The 25,494-nt window shown below is 48.8% G+C and overlaps 1 protein-coding gene across 1 annotated transcript; it reads left to right on the top strand.

Moving 5' to 3' along the window:
- Positions 1-24,299, top strand: LOC121838330. Its single transcript, XM_042294520.1, has 3 exons — positions 1-66; positions 20,490-21,080; positions 24,243-24,299. The coding sequence occupies exons 1-3, from the start codon at positions 1-3 to the stop codon at positions 24,297-24,299; spliced, it is 714 nt and encodes a 237-aa protein (XP_042150454.1).
- The last annotated feature ends 1,195 nt before the right edge of the window (positions 24,300-25,494 follow it).

Below are 25,494 nucleotides of genomic sequence, written 5' to 3'. Positions count from 1 at the left end.
ATGTCTGGTGGACATAAATGGGGAGGCAATGGCCTCGTGCAATACCGTCCGTTTTTCAACTTCGTGGTGAGGCGAATTTCTGCTTAAAATATACAACCGGTGCTGCGAGTTCCATTGCGTCAATAATTACTATAATATGAAAATAATATTGCGAAAGCATTTACTGTCCCATGCAATAAACCCGGCGTTACCTGACTTCTGTAGCATCGAAAAACGGCAAATATCCATGGGCTGAGCGTAGCGGCCCCTAAAGTCCCGTTTCAGCTGACCGAAACGGCACTTAAAATCCTACTGGATGAGCGAAACGGCACGTAAATTTCCATTGGCTGAGCGAAGGCACGTAAAGTCCTACTATCTGGAAAGCAAACGCACCTAAAACACACACACGCACGCAAACAAACACACACACACACACACACGGAAAGAAAAGCGCAGCACCTGCGTCGTCACTTAAGCCGTGGAGCCGGCGGGGGTGCCGCGCCTGCGCAGTGGGGGAGCGTGACGTCATCGCCGGAGCGCCGTGTGCAATGGGAAGACGTGACGCGCTGCTTGTAGGAATGCGCTACGTGTAAAACTGCTATCGCAAATATAAGTAAAAACAACGCGCTCATCTTCAGGGGAATGACATTAGGTTGGGACGTTTTTCTTTTTACACACATACATACTGGCACTTGTGCTATCCTAATGTACTACCGGGGAAAAATGAAATGCGAACAGAGGAGCGCGTGGCTCGCGGCGCAGCCTGCACCGCGAGCGACGCGCTCCTCTGTTCGCATTTCATTTTTCCCCGATAGTACTTGCATGCGACGCCACTGACCAAGAAGCGTCTTTGTCGCTGCGTCATTTCGACGATACGTGTGGATCCTTTCTTCTAACTTCCCCCTCGCCAAACATAATGACGCAGTGACGGGTATCGTATCGTTGTCGTAGCCGCGGGATTATCTTTACTAACTATCTTCAAATGCAGCTTCTAGATTGCACACGGGTACTGCGGGAGCACACGGCTTGGTCTCAGAACAGTCAGTGCTTCGACAAGTACTCGGCCGGGGACAAGAGTCAAATCGCTGCAGCGACGGGAACAGCCGACTCCTAACACTGTCTGCAGCAATTAGCACGTGCGATGTGGTTGCCAACCCCAGTGCACGGCTGTGATGAACGCTGGATGGGATATTATAGGCACGAGATCATGTGGCCGCTCATTCTATCTGTAACTTGAGGAAGTGAACGCCGCCTTTTTTTAATTTTGTGATGAGTGCCATTACGAGATGTAATCTAGCCCATACTTCGTAGGTAGTGAACGTCAAAGGTTAATGCTGCGCGTTATTTAGTGAAAGCCCAGAAATAGTGGCACGTCACCTTTATTAAAATAGTCGACTAATGTAGAAGTTTGTTCTTGCTGGTTTTCCATGATTAAAAATTAAAACAGCGGAAGGACACGCACAAGAACAACAAGGTAGACGAACAACGCGGTGACTTAACTTGAAGTTTATTCGCCCTAACATCGTATATATTTATATAATATAAATACTGCAACATAAAAACAAACCAAAAGAAAATACATTACATGGACGCCACATGCTCCCTAAGCCACCGTCACGTGCGGTTACTGTGTGTCTAACAAGGATTATTCCTTATCGTATACGAAGATAGTGATGGAGCGCTGGCACAGTTTTTTCACAAACTTGCAATTTCCCGTGATTCAGTGATTTCTTGAGTGAGTTTATCTTTATTCCTTCTAATCACCTCACACTTGTCGAAGACGGGAGTGCAACGACAGTCTAGGCAATGCAGGCCAAGATGACCTGACACAACCCTATATTCATTATACTTATGGTCTCTCAAGCGATCATCGAGGCAGCGCCCCGTTTGCCTGTTTGCCTCAATGATCGCTTGCGAGAGCATAAGTATAATGTATAATGGGTTCTGTCAGGTCATCTTGGCCTGACTTGCTGAGACTGTCGTTGCACTCCCGTCTTCGACAAGTGTGAGGTGATTAAAAAGGATAGAGATAAACTCATTCGAGAAAATACTGAAGCGCGGGAAATTGGAAGATTGAGGGAAAACTGTGGGTCGGCACTTTGTAACTATTTTTATCCGGCAAGGAATGTTGGGGGGGGGGGGGGGGGGGGCTTTTTAGACACACAGTAACAGCGCGTGACGCATGGCATCCATGTAATATATTTTTCTATTGGTTTGTTTTGACGTTGCAGGTTTTATACTCGATGTCAGCACGAATAAACCTCAATTGTAAGTCAGCGCCTTGCTCGTCTACCTTGTTCTTCTTGTCCGTGTCAATACGCTGTTTTAATTTTTAATCTTAAAATAGTCAAAAGAATAAAACTATATTGTTTGGTGCTACTACTGAAATGAAGTCTCCTCCCAAGTACCTCGATCTGATTTGAAAAAAAAAACAGGGACGTTTACAAATATTTGTAACGCGAAATTCATTTCCGCTTCGGTCCGAGCGCGGCCGATGTTATGAGCCGAAGGGTCAATGAAACAGCGAAAGAGGCACAACGTCAAGGCGTGCTCTCTGCAGTTGATAGGCCCAGCCGGTATTCGCCGTCTCTCTGAGCGTGCTCCTCTGCCGGCTACTTCTATAAAGGGCAGAGAGCACGCCATGACGCTGAGATTTTTGCGCTGTCTGAGTGGCCCTTCGGCTCATAACATAGGCCGCGCTCGGGCCTAAGCTGGAACGAAGTATAGAGTGCAGCTCTTAAATAGGAAGAGGGGAGGGGGCACTCCTCCTCTCCTCCTTCTCTCCCCCTCACCTCCTTTCCTCCCCCTCTCCTCCTCGCGCTTAATTCGTTCATGACTGATGTGACTCGAAGTCGTGACGTTTATTTCCCCGCTAAATTTAGCGGGAAAATATTTCTACTAAATTTAGCGGGAAATTTTACCGCTAAAATTAGTGGGAACATTATCCCGTTAGATTTAGCGGGAATTTCCCCGCTAAATTTAGGTGAATAATTTCCCAGCTAGAGCTTAACGAGAAAATTTCCCACTCAACTTAGCGTAAATATTTCCACGCTAAATTTAACGGAAAAATTTCTCCGCTAACCTTAGCGGGAAACGTCCCATAATGCGACGCGCGCGGTTACGTCGACGCCGATCAACCTAGAAACAGGCGCCTAAGAGCTGCGCTCTAAATGTACATTTAGTGTCTCTTTTGGGGTGGACCTTTCATCACGCATTTCATTGCACAAGAATTGTAATGGAATTTAAAAAAACAAAACAAAAAAAAACGACTACCAGCAAGACAAAGTTGTTCGAACGCATATATTTGTGTTTTATTGTTATAAAACCAGAATTTCATTTTCTTTCTTAGAATTCATGCACTGCAGAAGAGCAAAAAGCCCTCCAAGATTGGAGTGTGAAAATGAAGATAATAAAAAATAGCCTTGCGAGCGTATGGTGCCGTAGGGGCTAACAAGGGAAGCAACTTTCGTTATGGCGACTGCGACAAATAAAGAAATGTCATGTGCCCTTCATTTGTATCTATCATTTATAAAAATGTATATCGACTCTTTAGTTATTTATGTTGTGATGTTCAGCTACCATAAGCTGGGCTGTATTGCGGTACAAGTGTTTCCTGTTGTATCCTTGATATATATTTTTTCCTAGGACATCTACTCCAATATGTAACAAGATGAATTTTGCAAACGGTATTTGTAACTCAGTGGTGAAATGTATATGAAATTATCGATTCTATTTCAAGATCGTCCTTGTCGTACGCATTGCGCTGTATATGGTTTCAAAAATTAGCATGTTTTTATTCAAGTCAAACAATGAAGGCAATGGTTATTCTGAGGTCACAGTGTCTATGTGCGAAATCTGGAACATGGCCTCGGCAAACCACAAACAAGAAAAATCATTAAAAAAGTGTAAATGACAAAAAAAAGTTGCTTAAAGAATGGCTGTTCGAAAACCTTTGCAAAAAGAGCGCTCTGGCCGCCGCCTTTTTGTGAATCGAGCGACCCCTATCAGCCAGGAATTTCTGGCACCCGCCTGAGCTGTGGAAACCCGGTCAGCGTGACTTCCCACCTGCATTTTGCATTCGGAGTTCGGCGACTTTTCTTGGAAGTTTTCACTTTATTCGCCTGTTTAAGATGCTTACCCCTTTGTATGTTATCTTCCACTGTGAGAACCAGGGAATACCAGGGCTCGTAGCCTGCTCGGCCTTCGCAGGAAACGAATGAAGAGACCGTACGTCAAGCAGCCCGCGACGCAGGCAGTTCGACGTTCTTGGAGGATTATTGGATTATTTCCGTTAAGATAATCTCCAAAAAGCCTTCTCGGCTGTGTTCCGGGTCTTCGCGAAGAATAGCTGATGGGGTCGGGTCCGGGGTGTAGGGACAGAATAGACACGTTCGCTCATTTGCTTTGAAGCTGTGCAAAGAAGCTGCTGTTCCCCAAAACACGCCGGATTCCGTCCGATTGTCGTGAAGCGACCATCGTTGACACTGTATAGTCCTTTGCAGAAACAGCTCGCTGGCCGCCGCCATTTTGCGACTCGAGCGACCCCTGTCAGGCAAAAATTTCTACCACCCGCCTGAGCTGTGGAAACCCGGTCAGCGTGACTCCCCACCTGCATTTTGCATTCGGAGTTCGCAGGCTTTCCTTGAAAGTATTTACTCTATTTGCCTGTTCAGGATGCTTGTGTGTTTTTGTAATCTTCCACTGTGAGAACCAGGGAATAGCAGGGCTGGTAGCCTGCTGGACCTTCGCAGGAAACGAACGAAGAGAGCGAGCGAAGAGAGCGAACGTCAAGCAGCCCGCGACGCGCGTCGTTCGACGTTCTTCGAGGATTATTTTCGTTGAGATAATCTCTGAAAAGCCTTCCCGGCTATGTTCCCGGTCTTGGCGAGAAGTAGCTGATAGGGTCCGGGGTATGGGAACTGAATAGACGCGTTCGTTCATTTGTTTTAGTGCTGTGTAAAAAAAAACAAAAAAAAAAACATCACTTTTCAAAACGTACCCCAAGACAAGCCGGATTCCGTCCGATCGTCGTGAAGTGACTATCGTCGACACTGTATATTTGATATGCTGTGTTATTTGAGACCTTTCTCAAATCCTATTCGAATAACACGGCACCGTGGGGTACGTGCAATATATGTTGTTCGATTGATGCGACTCGTTGAATTTCAATAGTGAGCCGGCAATACCCATGCAGTTCGGCTATCCTCTGATGTGGTCAAATATGTTAGGCAGTTAATATCTTTGTAGGTTGACACGGCTGAGTGTATGGTGCCATTAAAAAGATCAGCATAAGATGAAACAAACATCCCAGTTGCATTTGTTCTGTCGCGCACGGACTCGCCGAAAATAGCTTTCATTTGTTTGTTTTTGTTCCCAAAAATAGTTCAACGCCTTCTTAATAACTTCAAGAAATTCTTTTCGCCATAGAACACAAAAGAAAAAATAAAGCGAGGCGATTTTGCCGCCACCAGCGTTCAAAATTGCTCCTACGCAGGCTTCCACAGCCTATACTGACGAGAAAAACCCACAGCTCAGCGCAGTCGGGCAACACTGACGTACACTCTCAAAACCAGGGACGCGCGCTGGAAATCGCTTCGTTCGAGGCTGCCGCTGGAAAGGTCTATACTCGGCGACAACTTTTCTTGGCAATGCAGTGGAAGGTACCTCCCGCGTCCCCTCTCCCATTTTGAGTGTACGCAGGCTTTCCTCCGCCCCTATTTGCGGGGAGAGGAGGAAAGCCTGCGTACACTCAAAATGGGAGAGGGGACGCTTGACGTACCTTCCACTGCATTGCAAAGAAAAGTTGTCGCCGAGTGTAGCTTTAAATTATTTTGTCAACTTAAATTTTCATTTAGTTACGTTTACGAGACCAGTGTCTGGAAAAAGGTGTTACGAAATTCGCGCTGTATTAAATCTGTGACATGCATGAAGGGGAAAGGCGTTCGGTTTTTCAGGAATTAATTTCTAGCCTTCCTAAGTAGACTGTGATGTGCGCGGCATTATGCAGCTTGGAACGTGCACGTGCCGTGCACTTGCCACCCAACAGTGCCTGGGATAAGGTGATAAGAAATACACTCTGATTCGAATCCAATTAAACGCGAAGGCGCAAGCGAGCTGGACAAGAATGACGAAAATAATCCCTGGAGAAGGGGAACAAGAGGGACAAAGGACAAACACCTAAGTGCCTAAGCTATGCTGTGGGAGGAGATTTGTGTTTGTCCTCTGTCCCTCTTGTTCCCCTTCTCCAGGGATTATTCTCGAAATACACTCTGTATTGCATTTCTGGCACGTATGGAGAACAACGGCGTTCGGTTTTTCCAAAAAAAAATTGTTTTCTGAGGAATTCAATGTCTAGGAACTTCAGCTTTATTAATTAGACTATGGCTATGTTTACATGAATGCCATCGTAGCGCATTGAATCGAGCAGGGACCGACCGCACGCAGCCTGTCTTCCTGCCTTCTCCTCTCCTACCATTTGCTACCAGTAAAAATTGTTAAATATTGATTCGATTCGGGTGTAGGCCCGTTTGTCATGTGCGCATTCCTCATAGGCCAACTGGTAAAGGCCCGTTCGTCACAGCGGAACATTCGTCAGAGGGGAATTTGTCACGAGGGAAGTTTATCACTGTGCGAACCGGATATTCGAATTTGCCGAACTTATATTCACTTGGCTTTGCGCGAAATAAAAATTAGTACGCTATATTTCATTTTTACTGAAGAGAGGGAACATCGAAATAAGTCATTGTTGTACTTAGAAAACAACAGGTTTATTGAGTGAATAAAAAAAATGAAAGCCGTTTACAATTCCCTCTAACGCCGGTTGGAGCGCAGCTCTTGAGAAGGAGGATGGAAGCGTACTGAGGGACAGGTGACTCCTTAAGGTCACCTGACCTCCATGGAAGTTCACGTGACTTTGGGGGAGGGGGTCACGTGACCTGAGAGGGTCACGTGACCTCAGGAGAATCACGTGACCTCAGGCGGCCACGTGACTTCAGGGGTCACGTGACTTCAGGGGTCACGTGACCTCAGGGGTTCACGTGACTCCAGGGGGGTCACGTGACCTTAGGGGTCACGTGACCTCAGACGGTCACGTGACCTCGGGGGGTCACGTGACCTTGACGATAACGATTTGATGACGTCATCAGTGACGTCACTGATGACGTCATCAGTGATGATGACGATGCGGATGCCAATGACGTCATCAGTGATGATGACGATGCGGATGACGATGACGTCATCAGGTTGCATGCAACCTGCTGCATCCAACTGGCATACAACGAGTTGTATGCAACTTGTTGCATGCAACTCCCGAAGGAACCCGAGGTCCTCCCGAGGTCCTACCGAAGAAACCCGAGGTCCTCCCTAGGTCCTCCCGAAGGACCTCGGGTTCCTTCGGGGCGACCTCGGGTTCCTTCGGGAGGACCTCGGGTCCCTTCGGAAAATTTTACCCAAAATGCACCGCGCAGTTACGCCGACGGCGACGGCGACGCCGCTCAAGCCGGAAACGGGCGCCTAAGGGCTGCGCTCTAAAACAAATTAAAAAGCGATATTCCGAGTTGCCGCGCCCTCAAGGTTTCAAGACGATGGCGACCATCGTAGCGGCTTGCAATGATCTGAAGACGCCGGTTGCAATCGGCGTGCTTCTTCGACACCCTCGAAGATGTCGTGCCGCCCTCTGCTTGAGCCAGCTTCATCTCTGTCAAGGACTGCTCCCTCTTGATGAAGCCCGGGAACGCGCAGATGTTGGGAGAACTTCAGCTCACGTTGCTCTGGCATAAAAAAAAGAACACACACACTCGTGGAGAAAGGTTTTGGAGTGAGCAACGTGCTAAAAGTTTGAGCCACAAATGCAAAAATGTGCTACAGAAAACTTCCAAGTTCTCAGAGGATTAAGTCGGTTCTGACCGGCTGTCCCCGGTGCCATGCTTCGATGTTGTTGTTCGTCCTTGGCATTTCGGCTAGTGTTGATTCTCTGACTGACCAAACCAGAGGAGGGAAGGTGGCCGACGACAAGCCGTTTCGACGGGGTCTAACGATATGCACGTCCTCGAAGTAGTACACCACGAGTGAGGCATCGGTGGGGGAAACCTCGAGAAGGTTCTGGAAGGCCTCGGGAATGTCAGCGATTGGCAAGAAGGCCAATGCTGGAAGCATTCTCATCTGAAAATCCACAAGAAATAAGTAACCAATTGGCTTAAGTGAAGACAACAATAATACATATAAATGGAATGCCGCATACCAGAACAGCAAACTCTTCATCTGAATTGTAGCGACTCTGGTGACCACTGGAGCACACCTTCCTGTACACCGACTGGGATAAGTGAAAAAAAAAAACACCCCTGTATCCAAGCGCCGGGAATCATGGCTTGTATGGCGTGGATGGCCGTTATCTCGAAGTCCAAGTAAGCCACCTCGAGGCAGTATTGTCACGGGTGGTGAGTCGTGACCAATAAACAAGAAATAAACAGGAATAAATAAACGTTTAATGTGGCGAACTTGTGCCAAAAATAAAAGGGGTACAAAAGAAAACAGCAGAGCGTCGCGGGCGTCGATGTCGGAGAAACCGCAGGATCGAGCGCAGGGGCGAGACTGACTGCAGATCGCCACGCGGAGCCCCTTATGTACACGTGTGGGCTTCTGGAATAATCGGCGTGGAAGGTTCGGTGTGTAGAACATTCCGACCTCGAACAAGCAACACGGTTCTCGAATTTACCAGAACATTACTTTACAGAGTCAACAAAAAATGTGCCTCCGCGGCCAGGAATCGAACCCTGACTTTCAGCTTGGAAAGCAAGCGCGATAACCGTTAGGCCACGCGCGCGCTGCCTCCATAGCCAGCTGCGCGCGCGGCATTACTCCCCCCTTTAAAAAAGTGCATCGTCCCGATGCAACCCAAAACAAAACAAAGCAAATAAAAAGACCGGTAAACTAAAAAGTCATTTGGAATACGTAAGGTCCACTGTCCTATCGAGCGTAGTACGGCTTCATGCGCACGACGTGGACGACTTCTGGTCGTGGAGGGCGGCGTGATGAAGTCCTTGTTTCGTCGGGCATCACCTCGTAGTTCAGATCCCCTAGTCGACGAAGCACTTTGTAGGGTCCAAAGTAGCGCTTCAGGAGTTTCTCGCTGAGACCACGGCGGCGGATCGGTGTCCACACCCACACCCTGTCTCCGGGCTGGAAGTGGACGTCCCGGCGACGAAGGTTGTAGCGGCCAGTGTCGATACGTTGTTGGGCTTGAATCCGGAGTCTGGCGAGCTGACGGACTTCTTCTGCCCGTTGGGCAACCACCTGGGCGTCGTCGCTTCCGTCGACAGTCGGTTCGTGGGGTAACATTGCGTCCAGCATTGTCGTCACTTTGCGACCATGAACCAGTTGAAAGGGTGTAACCCCGGTGGTTTCTTGCACGGCCGTATTGTAGGCAAAGGTGACGTACGGCAACACCTCGTCCCATGTCTTGTGCTCCACGTCGACGTACATGGAGATCATGTCGGCGATTGTCTTGTTGAGTCGCTCCGTCAGCCCGTTGGTCTGCGGGTGGTATGCGGTGGTACGACGGTGGCTGGTGTGACTGAGCCGGAGAATTTCTTGGGTCAGTTGTGCCATGAACGACGATCCGCGATCTGTAATCAGAACTTTGGGAGCGCCGTGCCGGAGGACAATGGAATCGAGGAAAAACTTGGCGACTTCAACCGCAGTCCCCGAAGGAAGGGCTTTCGTTTCAGCGTACCGCGTGAGATAATCTGTGGCGACGATTATCCAACGGTTTCCCTGGGTCGACGGCGGAAAAGGACCAAGTAGATCCATTCCGATCTGCTGGAACGGTGCAGTTGGCGGAGGAATTGGCTGCAGAAGACCTGCCGGCTTCGTCGGCGGTTTCTTGCGTCGCTGACACTCGTGGCAGGATCGGGTGTAGTGGTGGACGGTTTTGGGGAGCTTGGGCCAGTAATACTTTTCACGAATACGGGCCAATGTCCTGCTGTATCCGAGGTGTCCGGACGTCGGGTCGTCGTGACATGCTTGAAAGATCTCCTCTCGAAGGTCGGTCGGGATTACCAGCAGCCACGGCGAGTTGTTGTCCCCGAAGTTCTCTTTGTAGAGTACACCTTGTCGAATGGCGAAGGTTGGCAGGGCTCGTGAGAAAACACGGGGCACGGTACTCACGTGCCCTTCCAGGTGCTCCATTAAGGCGCGCAGCTCCGGATCGTCTCGTTGACGTCGTGCCATGTCATCGGTGTTCACTGCCCTTAGGAAGCACTGGTCGTCATCGTCGTCGCTGCTGCCGGGAGGTGTTTCGACAGGGGCCCTGGACAGGCAGTCAGCGTCGCTGTGCTTGCGTCCCGACTTGTAAACCACAGTCATGTTGAACTCTTGTAGCCGGAGGCTCCATCGAGCGAGGCGTCCTGACGGGTCCTTGAGGTTCGCAAGCCAGCAGAGTGAGTGGTGGTCCGTGACTACGCGGAACGGGCTTCCGTACAGGTACGGACGAAACTTCGTAATTGCCCAGACGACCGCAAGGCATTCTTTCTCAGTCGTGGAGTAATTTCTCTCTGCCTTGGACAGTGTCCGACTTGCGTAGGCGATGACTCACTCGGTGCCTTCTTGTACTTGAACTAGTACCGCGCCAAGTCCTGCGTTACTTGCGTCAGTGTGAAGCTCGGTGTCCGCATCCTGATCGAAATGTCCAAGAACCGGAGGCGTCTGGAGTCGTCGCTTCAGCTCGTCGAATGCTTGCTGCTGTTCCTCGGCCCATTCGAACCTCTCGGCGTCCTTCGTGAGGTTTGTGAGTGGTGCGGAAATCCTTGCGAAATCCCTAACAAAGCGGCGATAGTAGGCACAAAGTCCAAGGAATCTTCGCACGGCCTTCTTGTCTGTCGGCACTGGAAATGACGCGACGGCGCGAGTCTTCTCTGGGTCGGGGCGAACGCCTTCGTTACTAACCACGTGACCTAGAAACTTCAGTTCGTCATAGGCGAACCGACACTTTGACGGCTTGAGAGTGAGTCCGGCTGTCCGTATGGCTTGAAGAACAGCACGGAGTCGTCGCAAGTGCTCGTCGAAGTCGCTGGAAAACACTACGACGTCATCGAGGTAGACGAGACAGCTCTGCCACTTCAGTCCTGCCAGTACGGTGTCCATGACACGCTGGAAAGTTGCTGGCGCCGTGCATAGTCCGAAGGGCATCACCTTGAACTCGTACAGCCCATCCGGTGTGACGAAAGCTGTCTTCTCTCGGTCCCGTTCGTCGACTTCGATCTGCCAGTAGCCGCTCTTCAGGTCCATCGATGAGAAGTATCGAGAGTGGCGCAGCCGGTCTAACGTATCGTCGATGCGGGGAAGTGGGTAAACGTCTTTCTTCGTCACCGCGTTCAGCTGCCGGTAGTCCACGCAGAACCTAAGCGTTCCGTCCTTCTTCTTAACCAATACGACTGGAGAAGCCCAAGGACTGCTTGATGGCTGGATTATGTCGTCGTTCAGCATCTCTTGGACTTGCTCCTGGATCACCTCCCTTTCTTTGACAGAGACTCTGTACGGCGATCGATGCACAGGGCGCGCGTCGTCCTCGGTAACGATTCGGTGCTTCGCAACGGCAGTTTGGCGCACCCTCGACGACGTCGCGAAGCAGTCACGGTACTCGGTGAGGAGGTTAATCAGCTGCCGTCGTTTTGGGCCCGGAAGCTTAGGGTCAATGTCAAGTTGCGCTGGCGACTTACTGCCTTGCTGAGGTGGTGATGATTCTTCAGCAATCGCGGCGATTTCGGCGGAGTTCCGAAGTTTCTCGACGTGGCCCACAGCGGCACCTTTTGTGAGGTGTTGCGTTTCATTTCGGAAGTTCGTCACGAGGACCACAGTCCGCCCATCCTGAAGTTCAGCTACTCCTCTTGCGACGCCTATTCCTCTTCCCAGGAGCAATTGAAGGTTGCCTTCCAGGACAACTTCGCCGCAGGTAGCTGTATCGGCCACGACGGGTACGACAACACTTGATCGCGGTGGCAGGTTCACGTGGTCGGCAGCGACTCGGATGGCGGCTGACGCTGTTTGGGGTTTCTCTGAAGGTAGCACAGGGGTTCGCAGCGTCAATCTGTTTTCACGAAGGTCGATGACGGCGCCGTATTCAGACAGAAAGTCCATGCCGAGAATGACGTCCCTGGCACACTCTTGTAGAATGACAAATTTCACAGGGCACGTCTCCCCATGGATCTTGACGCGAGCGGTGCATCTTCCGACTGGTGTGATGAGATGCCCTCCGGCGGTTCGTATTTGAGGCCCATCCCACGACGTCGTCACTTTTCGCAGGCGGCGAGAGAGCTTCCCACTCAAGACTGAGTAGTCCGCTCCGGTGTCCACGAGTGCCGATGCGTCGAGGCCGTCAATAACAATGTTTAGGCTGTTGGACACCGTTGCAGGGACGTCGGTACGATGCTGGGCGTCGGTAGAGTGGGAGCGCTCCGGCGTTCTTGGAGGCTGTTTGCTTCCGTCGTTTTCGGCAACGTCACCTCCAGGCGTTGCCGCACTTAGTTTTCCCGGCGACGCAGGGGAGATAGGCTCTCTCGGCGGGGTCGTTGCGCTGGGGACGCTGAACGTCGTGGCGGTGGGGAGCGGGCTTCACGGCGGAGAGACGACACTGGGGAGGGCGAGCGTCGGAGGTACTCCTCAATGTCGCGAGGGCGTTCGTCGTATCTTGGGCGCGGGTCGCTCGGGTGGAACCCGCGCAGCCCCAGTTGTCTGTAGGGGCATCGACGGTAAATGTGGCCGGCTTCACCGCAGTGATAGCACAGGGGTCGTCGATCCGCTGTCCTCCACACGTCGGTCTTTCGTGGCACTGCCTGTTCTGGGTGGGCGTGCGCCCGATCCTCCTGGCGTCGGGGAAACTGCGGCGCTGGAGGTTCACGTCGGGGTGGCGCGGTGTACGGGTGAGCAGGGGGCGGTGGTCGTCGGGCAGCTGCGGCGTAGCTCAGTGTCGGTTGTTCGGGAGCGGCGTTGACAAGAGCTTGTGGCTGCAGCGCCTTCTGAACTTCTTCCCGGACAATCATGGCGATTGAGGGCGAATCCGGGCTTGCGGCAGCAGGAAGAAGCTTCCTGATTTTCTCCCGCACGAAGTCCCGGATGATGTCGCGGAGGTCCGGGCCGGTGCAGCTGGAAGTCGAGAAGGCAGCGACGCCGGGAAGTCGCTGGTAATGGGAGGCCCGTGCTTGAAGGGCCCGTTCGATGTTTGTGGCCTCCTTGACGAAATCTTCGACGGTGGCTGGGGGGTTGCGGACAAGGCCTCCGAAGATGGTCTCTTTCACCCCTCGCATCAGGAACCGCAGCTTCTTCTCGTCAGGAGCGTTTGGGTCGGCGCGGTTCATGAGGCGGAGAACGTCCTCGACGAAACTTATGACGCTCTCGTTTGGCCCTTGGCTTCTTGCTTGAAGAAGTTCCTCGGCCCGCTGACGTCGCTGCTGGCTGGCAAACGTGCGTCGAAGTTCCGTCTGGAAGTCTTGCCACGACGAAATTGACGCTTCGTGGTTCTCGAACCAGGTGCGTGCCGTGCCTTCCAGAGCGAAGTAGACGTTCTGAAGGCACTGCTCCGGAGTCCATGCGTTATGGCGAGCAACTCGTTCGTAATGTTGCAGCCAATCTTCAACGTCCTCGTGGACCTCCCCGTGGAATGGCGTCGGAGTCCGGGGTGCGACGGGAAGGTATACGAAGGCGGCGGCGGACGGGTTCTGCGACGACTGGTTGTCCATCGTCGGCCTCGTTGGCTGCCTGGTCCGGGGTGGCAGAAGTCCGTGTTCCGGGGGTAGACCTTGGGTGCGGCGACTGGATCGGGTCTCGATCTGGTCTTCGCTCGGTCCTCGGGAGGCTGGGTCCGGACTTGCACTGCGGGAACTCGGAGGGGAGCGCTGCACGGGCATGCGGGTACCCCGCACCTCCACCAAAATGTCACGGGTGGTGAGTCGTGACAATAAACAAGAAATAAACAGGAATAAATAAACGTTTAATGTGGCGAACTTGTGCCAAAAATAAAAGGGGTACAAAAGAAAACAGCAGAGCGTCGCGGGCGTGGATGTCGGCGAAACCGCAGGATCGAGCGCAGGGGCGAGACTGACTGCAGATCGCCACGCGGAGCCCCTTATGTACACGTGTGGGCTTCTGGAATAATCGGCGTGGAAGGTTCGGTGTGTAGAACATTCCGACCTGGAACAAGCAACACGGTTCTCGAATTTACCAGAACATTACTTTACAGAGTCAACAAAAAATGTGCCTCCGCGGCCAGGAATCGAACCCTGACTTTCAGCTTGGAAAGCAAGCGCGATAACCGTTAGGCCACGCGCGCGCTGCCTACATAGCCAGCTGCGCGCGCGGCAGTTTGCCCCCATGTGACTCAGCACGACGTCGAAAAACCTTAAAAAGAGCGAACATGTTCTGAATGAAGTGTTTGAACTCATATCCAATAACGGGGCACCGAACGTTTCGTTTTATACGTTTATGAGAGCTCTTGAATGCTTACCTTCTGTAGGTGGCTTTAATTTGTTGGGCAGCAAGCCGGAAACCATTGGCACTACACTCTTAAAAAAAAGGTGCGTAGAGGGATCAATTGCCATATTTCATCCCCACGACCTCAGCGCCCTCTATTCAGAAGCGATAACTTGAGCAGTTCGTCCCGTGGGCATTTCGTTGCTCCCACTGGAGTTGCTCCCCTAATGAATACTTCAGACCCCTCGTCAATAATGGCTGCCGCAAGCCTTCGATGAAGTGGACGAAGCATCACTCGAGTAGCTGTTTTGGAAAGAAGCCTTGGCAAAACAAGAGTTTGGCACCGAGATTTAGGAATTGTGACTACACGCGCATATTTAGTGAATGTTTCCGCCCGCGAAAAACATGAGAACAGAATCCGAGCGACGCGGAGGCGCCGATAACGAGGCTACCTACTCTCCAACTGCCGCTCCCGCGCCCGAGTTTGAACTAACAGTGACGGTTGACCTGTGGCGGTCCGGTTGATGCCTCGTCGGATGCAGTCGGAGTGGCGACCGATTGAACGGTGAGCTTTAATTGCTTTGGCCACTTGTAAAGCAGCTGAAATGTTATAGGCATTTCAGAACGTACTTCATAAAGTCGCAGGATTACTTTGTACGATAGGCGCTCGCACTCTGACGCGGTCCGGCGTGTACTCGCCCGTGTTAGCGTGGAAACGAGACCTAGCGCTTCAAAACTATGACCCGCGGCGGGAGGCACTCACTTGATCGAATGACGTTTTACCGAATGAAGCTGCGCCCCCTACGTTTGATCGAATGAGACTTTAGCGAATGGCGGCGCTAATTTGAGCGAATGACGGATTAGCGAATGGCCGTTTGCGTCTACCGCGCCTCTTGATTTCTGTAATTTTTTTATTTTTTTTATTTATCAATTTTGTCAGCCTTCTCCCAAAGGCTATTACAGGAGAGGGAGAAATAAAAGGGAAAAACATAAAATCTTAATAAGGACACACATAATACTATTAGATTTTCAAATAACAACAATCAACCACAATTTCCTTTAATTGGAAAACAGCTCTTCCAAGGAAGACTCAAAATGAGACGTGTCTATTAAATTTATGACACACTCCGGGAGACTATTTAATTGTTCAATTGTTTGGGCGAAAAAAGAGTATTTAAAGACGCTATTCTACTACAATAAGGTTGGACCGTTTTATCTTTTTCGTTTCATTCATCGTTCCTCACGTAAACTGTGACAATACGGAGTGCGACTGCAACCTGACCGCGTTTCAAGACAGCGGCATTTATACGATCGCCCCAATGGCTGTACTATGTTAGACTGCGCGACGGACGTACTGTTTCAAAATGCAGGGGAGGCATCTCGACACAATCGTATAGCATGAAATACTGTAGAAAGAGGCAGTTTGAGAGATTGGAGCTGCCTTATATACATATCGGCATATCGCAGGTGCCCGCGCAGTACCCAGTGTCCACACTTTTGGAGCGCGATCATCCGACCATCACGTCCATGCAAGGTTGCGTCCATTTTATGATGCCGATGGCGGTGCGCGGTTTTTGCAATGATTCCCTTGCTTGACTTCGTAAAAGCATCACGATTTTTTCTTTTTAATTAAGGTTTTTTAAATTTTTTTTCAGGCAGTTATTAGCAATAAAATATGTGTTTATATTCATTGTACTTTTATTCGGAAGACTGATGCGAGGTCATCGAGATATTATAGTAACTCCGTGTGCGATATCAGATTCAGTTTCGTTTGGAGTGCCCTGGCGCTACCCTGGTGCACCGGATCTCATGTCATAGCAACCCGTCGTAACGCTTCGGCGTCTCGTACCTACTCGTACCGATCGTTTAGTCGTAAAGGCTCTTCTATAGGGACTTTTAGCAAACCGTTGTCGTGTTCCGGGTACCTCACTTCCGGAGTCCTTGAAGCAAGTGCTCGGACGGAGTGATACCGTGATTTTCCAAGGCTTCGGTAGTGCGATACGCGGAACACGGTAACGGTTCGCTAAAAGTCCACAATGTCGAGCGCAGCGTTGCCCATCACGCGCGCGTTTCAGTGGCCTTTGAGCACGATATTTAAGATCTGTGATTAATTACCATCTCTGCGCTGCGATAGCGCCCGCGCTGCGTCAAACTCTGTTTGAACCTTTATGTAGCACTCGACGCAAATGCGTGAAACGGCGCCCTTAAAGGAATGGATTAGCCGCTACAGATACTGATACTTTGCAAAGTGAAGAAATCGTAAACTGATGGCAGTAGGGATGAACGCAGTGTCTACGAGGAGGCTCACCGCCTGGCCCGTGGCCAGTACTGCCTGGCCAGTTCTCTGTAGAGGAGAACTGGACACGCGGTACTGGCCACGGGCCTGACGGTCCGTAAAAAAGCAATCGATTAAGAGAAAAAAAAAAGAATCGTCTAGAATGGGGAACCTGGGTCAAGATGCCTGGATCCAGACATGAAAAATAAACCTAGCTGAGAAGCCCCTCCCCTGCTAGGATCACCACCCATAGGATCACCACCCATGCATCAACTCATAGTAGCCATGACTGGGTCTTTGAACGTCAAGTTTAGTGAAAAAGCCCAAGGTTTTTAGTGAGATATCAATTTTCTTTATTAGTGCATTTGCGCACCCTCGAATACACAAGGGTGTCTTGCAGTGCACCCTTGCCGGCATCCACGTGTAACACAGGGCTACCGCAACGACAGACGGCAGTCCAAGTTCACGTTGCAAAAATAGTTCTCCCAGACTCTCTGATTTTGAACTTCCAACTTGTCGCTCTTAAAATTACATTAATTCCCGAATCCACTTACCTCTTCAGATTGGCCGTTATGAGAAATATTGGTTATTATAGGAGATTTTCGTTGCTAGACTTGACAAAGGGCGTCCACTCTAATATTGACGCGCGCGTCATATTTTCATCGCCTAGGCGTACTAATGTCAAACCCTTAATGTGACTCGCTGAATCGTGAATCTTGTGACTCGTCTCGCTAAGAGCATCTTTGTATACGCACATTGTACTTCACAGTATTGCGCATACCGCGTGGTCTAATGGCTTAAAGACACTTTAAGGAAGCCTGACATTTTTTTTTCTTAGAATATTTAAGAAAACACTGGCCTGAATCAAAAGTTATGAATAAATAAGCTTAGTTTCCTATTGACAGAGAGGGAGGGTTTTCCCTCTGAAAGAAAAGCTTTCTTGTTGGCTATTTGAGCTAAACAAAGTCGCGGCAGGAGGGAAATCCGTCTGACCTTGCTTTTAAATATTGTTTTGTTCAAATGCCCCCGAAACTCACAAAAACATTTTTTTTTCAGGAGCACAAAAAAGGTTTACTTTTTTTTTCTCTGCCCATAGAAAAAATTAGCGTCTTTATTTCTAGATTTTTGATGAAGGCAAGCCTTTCTTTTATAATTCACAAAAGACATGCTCGCCACTTAGTAGCATCTTCATGACGAATTACAGCACCATAGAACGCCAAACATATTTTGACGATTTAAAAAAAAATATGTTTGATCCATTGGGCTTACGCGATAGATAACATGTAAAAAATAAGCGTCTTGATTTTACTTATTAGTAAGCCTGTGCCACGTGTTTTCAGTAAAATTTGTATTTTTTTGTTTCTTTTTGCGTGTGTGTGCGTTTCTTTTTTTCCGGATCGATCTAAATTGTTTATGTAAAATTCACCAGAAGAACCGGCACTCGCACGTGGAGAGCTAACATTTTCATCATGCAGTTTTATAAAGTGCCTTTCCGCAAATGTTTGGCTAGTTGGTTAAACAAAAAGACAAATTAGTCGTTTATACAACAAGAGTAGTCTGCGAGAACATAGCGACATCGCTACCCACTATAGATGACCGGGTTACTTTTTCCGTGTTACTTCTTCGTCCGGTCCTTCGTCTTTTGCGCTGTTTTGAGTCCCGAAGTATGCCGTACCAACTCGCTCAGGCCTCAACTTGAGCAATTTAGCCAGTGAGTACTACTGCTAGCCTGGGATCTTTAAGTGCAGCACCAGTAGTGATACACGACCGCACGCCAGTACGATGCTCATCTAGATCAAAACGGGCAAGGGGTGAGGATTGAACCCGGGATTTCTGGGTTCTGCAGCGCTAGCTTTCGCTCCACGTGCTCCGAGCTGGTGTGCGCTTGCCCACTCGGCCACCGATCCTCTGCTAGTTGGTCACAGGTGTCAGCTAGCTTTGCAAGGTAGACAGTATTTGCGAAAGACAACAAATTTGGAAGTTTGCATGATGCGCGTTGCCTCGATTCAAGGAAAGTAGCAACAAAAATAATCGTAATCATCCTCATCAACTAAACCGACTGGCGATTATTTCCCTTGCCCTGTGATAATTGCAGCGGTTTTAGGAGAAAATAAATTAGTGTAGCAAATAAAAAGTGTCGAAACAGTTTAAGGGTAGGTGGCGCAAGCTACCGCCTGGTAAAAAGAGATGCAGATTGTATTTGTTTACTTATCCACTCTTACATAAAAGATATCACGGTTAGTTTGAAAAGTCGTGCTAACATTTTGTAAATTAGGTTTTTTATTTAAAAAAAAAGTAATTAGACAGAGTACATTTTTGAAGAAACTGTGCCCCGTGTCAGCCTAAAGTTCCGTTGGTCTAAAGGTTAAAAAGTAGAACGCTGGAGTCTGTCACGTGGCAAAAATAACCCACCGAGAGTTGCTAGCTGTCACCTAGGAACCTAGAATCGATTGAGCGAACACAATTTATTTTCCTTCGACACGCATATGGGTTTGGTTGGGTGTTTGTGACTTGGGATGTTCTGATACCGCTGATAGTGATAAGATTTCCTAACTGTGGCAAATGTACTGCGTGATACGTGTGATAGTACACTCTGGGTGTGAACTATGCTGTGCTTCGTCGCCGTTCGTCCTTATTGCAAGAGAACTTCTGTTCGGACCACAGAAGCACAAAGTTACAAAAACCGCAGTGATAGCGGTGGTACCAGAGGAGTGCAACCTCGTATACCGCCAATGGAACGCGAATTGGAAAACCCTGCAGTCCGCAGCGCCACATGAATCCCCTGGTATCTGGTGGCTGTACTAAAATCAACATGGCGGCACAGCGAAACCGAAACTGCATGGCAGCGCCATTGTGTTTGGATGGATGGGCGGTAGCTTGCGCCACCTAGATTTAAATATATATATACCCGAAGGAAAAATTCATTTATGTAACCCTGTTTGGCAGTCAATGTTTTCTAGTGGACCGCTGACTGTGCCTGACTGTACATCAAGCATGTCTGATTGGCCAACAAGTTACTCTGACCGACAGTCAAACACCAGTCAGACTCCACTTGTCGGCTTTCTGATGGATTCCTGGTGGCAGTCGGCCGCCGCGAAATGCTATCAAGATGTCTTGGTGACGATTCTGATTGTACATCGATTGTCTCTGACTGTACGTCAAAGAGCTTTGACGTCCAGACAGACGTACGGTCAAAGGACGCAAAGTTCGTTCGGATACCACTATTTCGTCAAATCTATGAATACGAAAAATAATCTATGCACAAGAAAACGATTTCGGGACGTGAGCCCATAAAACCGCTGATGTTAGAGATATGACACGCAGCCGACCGACAATCTTGATCAGAAGCCCGCCTAAACGCCGAACACGCCACTTCGCTTCGCCTATAGAGGCTTCGCCGAGCTTTCAAGAACGATCGCTCTCGACTCGTTTTGTTTGCCCGCTTGCTCCAAACTGTCGATCGTGCCCGGGCTCTACAATGTCTTATGTTTTAGTAGAATTTCTACTCGACAAGACCCAGCCTGTTGTGAGTTCCGACGATGTAAGGGACTTAAGCGGTGTAGTTGAAGACGACAAGGTGTACCAGGTCTACTGGGCCGGAGACGCGCGAACAAAATGATCGTTCTACGACGCGAAAGTACTCTACATGGCAGGTGAGTAGAACTGAAGTACGGCGAGTGATGTACGATTGCTTTGCATAACATGCTGAAGGCTTAACTGCATTTGCAGCCGAAGCATCTCGTATAAAACGAATGCTCAAATCGAGTTTCCAAAGCGATGGCATAGCATATCCCTCACCAGTGTCTTGGTCACAAGTGACTGCACAGAGCCCCGAAGTCTCTTCGGGTTTCTGAAGGAGGTCAAGGACGCCACATTGTTTCTACAAACACGTTTTTCGATGGACTACCTGGGCACTGTCACGAAAAAGAAGCTAGCCCGCGACCTGGTTGAGTTACTTTTCCCCGCACCCATGTATCGTTCTCTTTACAATCAGTGTCCTGGACAAGATGTTCTTTGCCGCGTAAAGAAAATGTGTATCCCGCCTGTCGTTAAGTCCTTCTTTTTTAAACTACATAGTGAAACATTGCCTGTTAAGTCTTGGCTCCAGAAAAAAGGAATTTTCGTACCATGGTCTGTCGATTGCTTGCTGTGCAAAAAACCCGAGACTATTGAGCACGTCTTCATTGATTGTTGGGACGCGCTGTTTTTTTGGGATGTTCTCCAAAGAACACTGAAAAAAGACCTATGTATCACGAGAGAAACGATTCGATTTCTACCAGTCGATGCATGCGAAGCGGTTCCTTATGATATGTTCATTGTACTCGGTTTATTGAGCATCTGGAAAACTCGCATGGAATTCCGGCATGCAGACCCTCATATTAAACCTGTGTATAAGCACTTTATTGATGTTGTTACCCAAGTACAATCTGTGTACTGTCGGTCTGCAGACGCTGCGCCAGACTGGGCAAATCTGTTTGATGCAATCAAAAATATGAAAGAATTTTAGTGGCCCACAAGCGCCTGGGTGATGTGTGTTTATTTTGACATCGCATTCTGTGCTACACTTGTGTTCAATAAAGAAAAAAAAAAAGATGGCATAGCATAGGGGTTAAGGTGTCTGATTTGTACGCAAGTGGTCGCGGGTTTGATCCGCGGTGGTCCTGCTTTCTTTTTCTTTTTTTTTCTCGAACATTTTGTTTTATCGAGGCATTTGGCAATATTTATGAGTGCGTATAGCTTTACTCTTATATAAATGCTGCCCTTGTTGATGAAATTCCCTTGGCAGTGGCAGTCAGACGTCATCTGATGGACCATCAGATGACGTCTAATGGTCCATCACGTTCCACCAAGGCTCCTGACTGGCAGTCAGTGTCCCAAATTACGTATCTTGATGGAATTTTTGATATAGTATATATATATATATATATATATGCATTGTAGCTCTTTTTTTCTGGTCCCGATTTGCGTGTTGTTTTGCTAGACTTCTGCTGCTTTGCAGCTGGTTTTCGCATTTCAATGCTGGTTAATGTGCGTTGAAACGCAACAAACCAGCACTGAACAGCGAGACCAGCAGGAAAGCAGCTGAAACCTAGCAAAGCAACGAAAGCGACACATACACGAAAAAATATGGAATGCTTGTCCTTTTGCGTTCATTTTTATTCAACAGACAGTAGAAAATTCAGACGAAATTTCTCAATATTTTGCGCACCAGAATCAAAGAAATGCACAACAAGACAGGATAAACCGTTAAGGTTACGTTCGACGGAGGTGACGACATCCGTCCTTGCAAAAACATTTCACTAAATTTACATAAATTCTCTTTAGGTTCGTGATGCCTTTCGAGCTTCTTGGCGTATTGTCACAAGCCTTGCGCCTTCCAGCCACAGGCGTGGAGCCTAGAAATTAAAGTTGAATTGCTTGATTGGCCATTACGTGCCTGATATGGTCATATGAAAACATCGAGCATATTCTGCGCCTCCTTTCAAAAAACGGTACTTGGAGTTCAACACTGCGACACTAAATACTCGTGTCTTCACTATTAGTTTAGTTTTTAATATTATCACTTAAATTTAGGAGTGCGTCACTGCTAAACGAAACGGGAAATCAGTGCGGATCGGTCCATCGGGGAGGCATGCGTATTAGAGAAGCTCGTTTTAGCGAACGCTGTTTTACCGAACCCGGTTGATGGAATGCCTTTATAGAGAACCCAGTTTAGAAAAAATGGCGATGAGCCTCCTTTTAGCGAATTCGGCCGCCGCGAAGCGGCGTGTGTGGGTAAATCAGGTGTGTTAACATTTTTGTAATGAGCCACCGCAGACTGCCGCCGCGAAGCGGCGGGTGTCTGCGGTGGTTCATAACTAGTGATACACGCGAGAGGTAGGAAAGCCTTTGTTTTTATAAAGAGTCTCTTTTTCGATAAACGGCGTTTCTCTAAACTGAGGCTTCGGTTTCTTTAAACCGTGCTTCGATAAAGTGTGCCCATTTTCTAAAACGCGCTTCGATGAAATGGCATTTGATCAACCGTAGTAAACCCGCTCCATCGCTCATCCTCAGTTAATCGAAAAATGTTTAAGCTTATTTTTTCCTCTCGCGAACAGACGCGTGAATCGCTGACAACAATGCCAAATAAACAACTCACAGCAAAAAGTTTACCATCTTTTGAAGTGAGCGTATGTGCTCGATCTTGATATTACATAGAAGTCTCCAGTTATTTGACATTGACATATTTCTCGCGGCGAGTGAAGAGCAATCCTAAACAATGATAGGATTTGGCTTTGTGATTTGAAACCATCGCAGCTATCGGCAAAATTAAACAATTAATGCTCACTACCACTGCGACAGTTAGGTTTTGTTGCGAACATTTAATTAGAAACTTAAGCAAGAGAAGACCAAAAGAGCGTACCGCACGTCCATTGGAACTCGAAACCATTGGTGTCCCGGATTTCGGCAGTAACTGTTTCCCCACTTGACACAGCAGGTGGTGCGGTGATGACGAAAACCCATGCTTGACCACATTACGAAAACAGCGAGTTTCCACAAAAAGAAGAACAGAAAGCCGCGCGCGCACGAACGCGGCACGAATCCCGTGCCGCGACGTACTCCCAGAAGCGAAAGAGCTCGCGGGCTCGCATCTCTCGCGCGTTCTGACGGTCCACCAACTTCCCTGCGGCGGATTTTCAAAACCTGGCCCTTCCAGATATGCCGCGGAGCGGCGTGCTCTGATTGGCCAGATTACCGCCGCACAAAATATTGACGGCGACGCACATGCGGCGCCGGTCGCCGGCAGGAGCGTCTGCTACACTCCGGCGAATACTTTGGTGCCGTGGTGACTTGGTGGACGCGTTGTTGTGTAGGTTACGCGTTGTTTCATCTGCCAGTGGATATCCATTGAGTTATTCCGCATATCACGCGCATAAAAGTCGGTAGCAGAAGTTTCGAGCATGCCGATGTCCACAGTTCGACTGCTCCAACCTCGGCGATTCTCTACCCAAGCTGGAATGAAGTAGGCCTCGCTGCTCTGTTCCGTAATTGAAACCGTGTAGACGTGGAGTGCTTGCAGTGCTAATGCGCAGTGCTTTTAAACAGTAATTCAAAAAGTGAGAACCATAGCCCTGCACAGCGTGTGTGGCTGGTGTCTACGGTTTCCGTGTGGCTCTTGTCAAAGTAAGCCTTGTCGCCTTCCTACGCGCCCGCGTAGCGCCCGCAATGCTGTCAATCGTACTGCTCAATTAATTCGCTGTTTTTCTTGCTCTGAAACGCTATGCAGATTTTATATCCACTTCAATGCTTCACAGCTGAATGAACATTTGTTTGTCGCTGAACAAGATTGCCATGAACGAATTTACTTCCGCGGTTTTACGCCCCGCAAGTGTTTACTTTTTCTGCCGTATTTTCACGTTTTATTGCGCAGACTGTTTTGTTTCAAGCTGTTTGTTTCTTATGCCTATCATTATTTCTCGTCGTGTTACTTCGATCAGCACACTGGAGGTGAGCTAGGACTGCTCTAATATGTCTCTTTAACCCCAAGGAGCAGAAAATGAAATACGACATAAAAACCCATGCAGAACTTGATTTCAAAATGTAGGGACCTTGTCCTGGTGCCTTTTTGTTCACTGCTCCCTTCTCTGCACTTGATACATAAGTATGTGACCTGTTTAGTTGCCTGAAATGTCATCTGCCCTTTCAGCCTGTGGAGGTCCATGGGAATTAGAAAGGAAGGATTAAAGCCATCGTCAGAATTACTTGTGCATTAAATCCTGTTGCCCACGGGACATTCTTGTGGGAATCTGAAGTCCATGCTATTGATAGCTTCTTCATGCAAGTGATAGACTCCAGCTACAACCTAGTTTTGCCATCTTTGTTTCGGTCCCATCAATTTCCAGCTTCTGATGTCATCACTGTGTAATGCTGAAGTTCTGGAGGTCCCATAAATTACAGGCAGATCCAGACAATCCAGGACACTGAGCACAACGAATGCAATGCTGCTGGTTCTTACGACCAGCGACTTATACGCACACACCCCTAACATACCCCACGCCGAGTTTCTAATAACCGCGTCCCACTAGAGCAACAGCGACAGACGACAATGAGCGACATACGACACTGACAGACAGCCTGTTTGTCGGAGTCCGCTGTCCCACCTGGCGAACACGATGCAGCACAAGGGGACAAGGAAACTTGTTTCCTAGTGGGACTGGAGTTGTCAACAAAACACCTCAAAATGCAGAGACAAACAGAGTATAGCGACGCGGTTTTCGTGTTTTTCTCTTTGGGCGTAAAATGCACCGACAAACACGGTGAAAGTGGAGACGATTACTTTATTTCTTTTTTAAAGTTTCTGCTCGCCTTCATTTGCCTTTGGCGACTTTCTGAAAACAGTCGTGACAATCGACACTCAACTTTTTCCAAACTAGAATTTCTGAATTGTTCCTCTTTTGGGTCGTTCGAAGCATTCGAGGTGAGTGCCACGGAATTTCACGTCGATTTGAGGACGTTTTTAACTTCATATCCGAATGACCGAGGGCAGCGTTTTATGGGGGACAATACGGTGGTAGTTTTATGGGGTACAATTAAAGAACGGATGACAGGCCTTTCAATTTGCCGGAATGGCTCACCACAGAACTGTCGGAGCGTCGTGTCCTACTTTGTGGTGAGCGGTCTTACTTTGGTCTGTCTTCGCACATAGATGAATCAATCCTGATGCAGGGGCGTAGACTTCGGCATCTTGAAGCACCAGCTCGCGCACCAAGTTTTCGTGAGCAAAACCAGCCACAGCAAAT

The sequence above is a fragment of the Ixodes scapularis genome, unplaced genomic scaffold (genome assembly GCF_016920785.2).
Source record: "Ixodes scapularis isolate PalLabHiFi unplaced genomic scaffold, ASM1692078v2 PGA_scaffold6__148_contigs__length_123643588, whole genome shotgun sequence".
NCBI classification, from domain to species: Eukaryota; Metazoa; Arthropoda; class Arachnida; order Ixodida; family Ixodidae; genus Ixodes; species Ixodes scapularis.
This window is presented reverse-complemented; position numbering and strand designations above follow the sequence as displayed.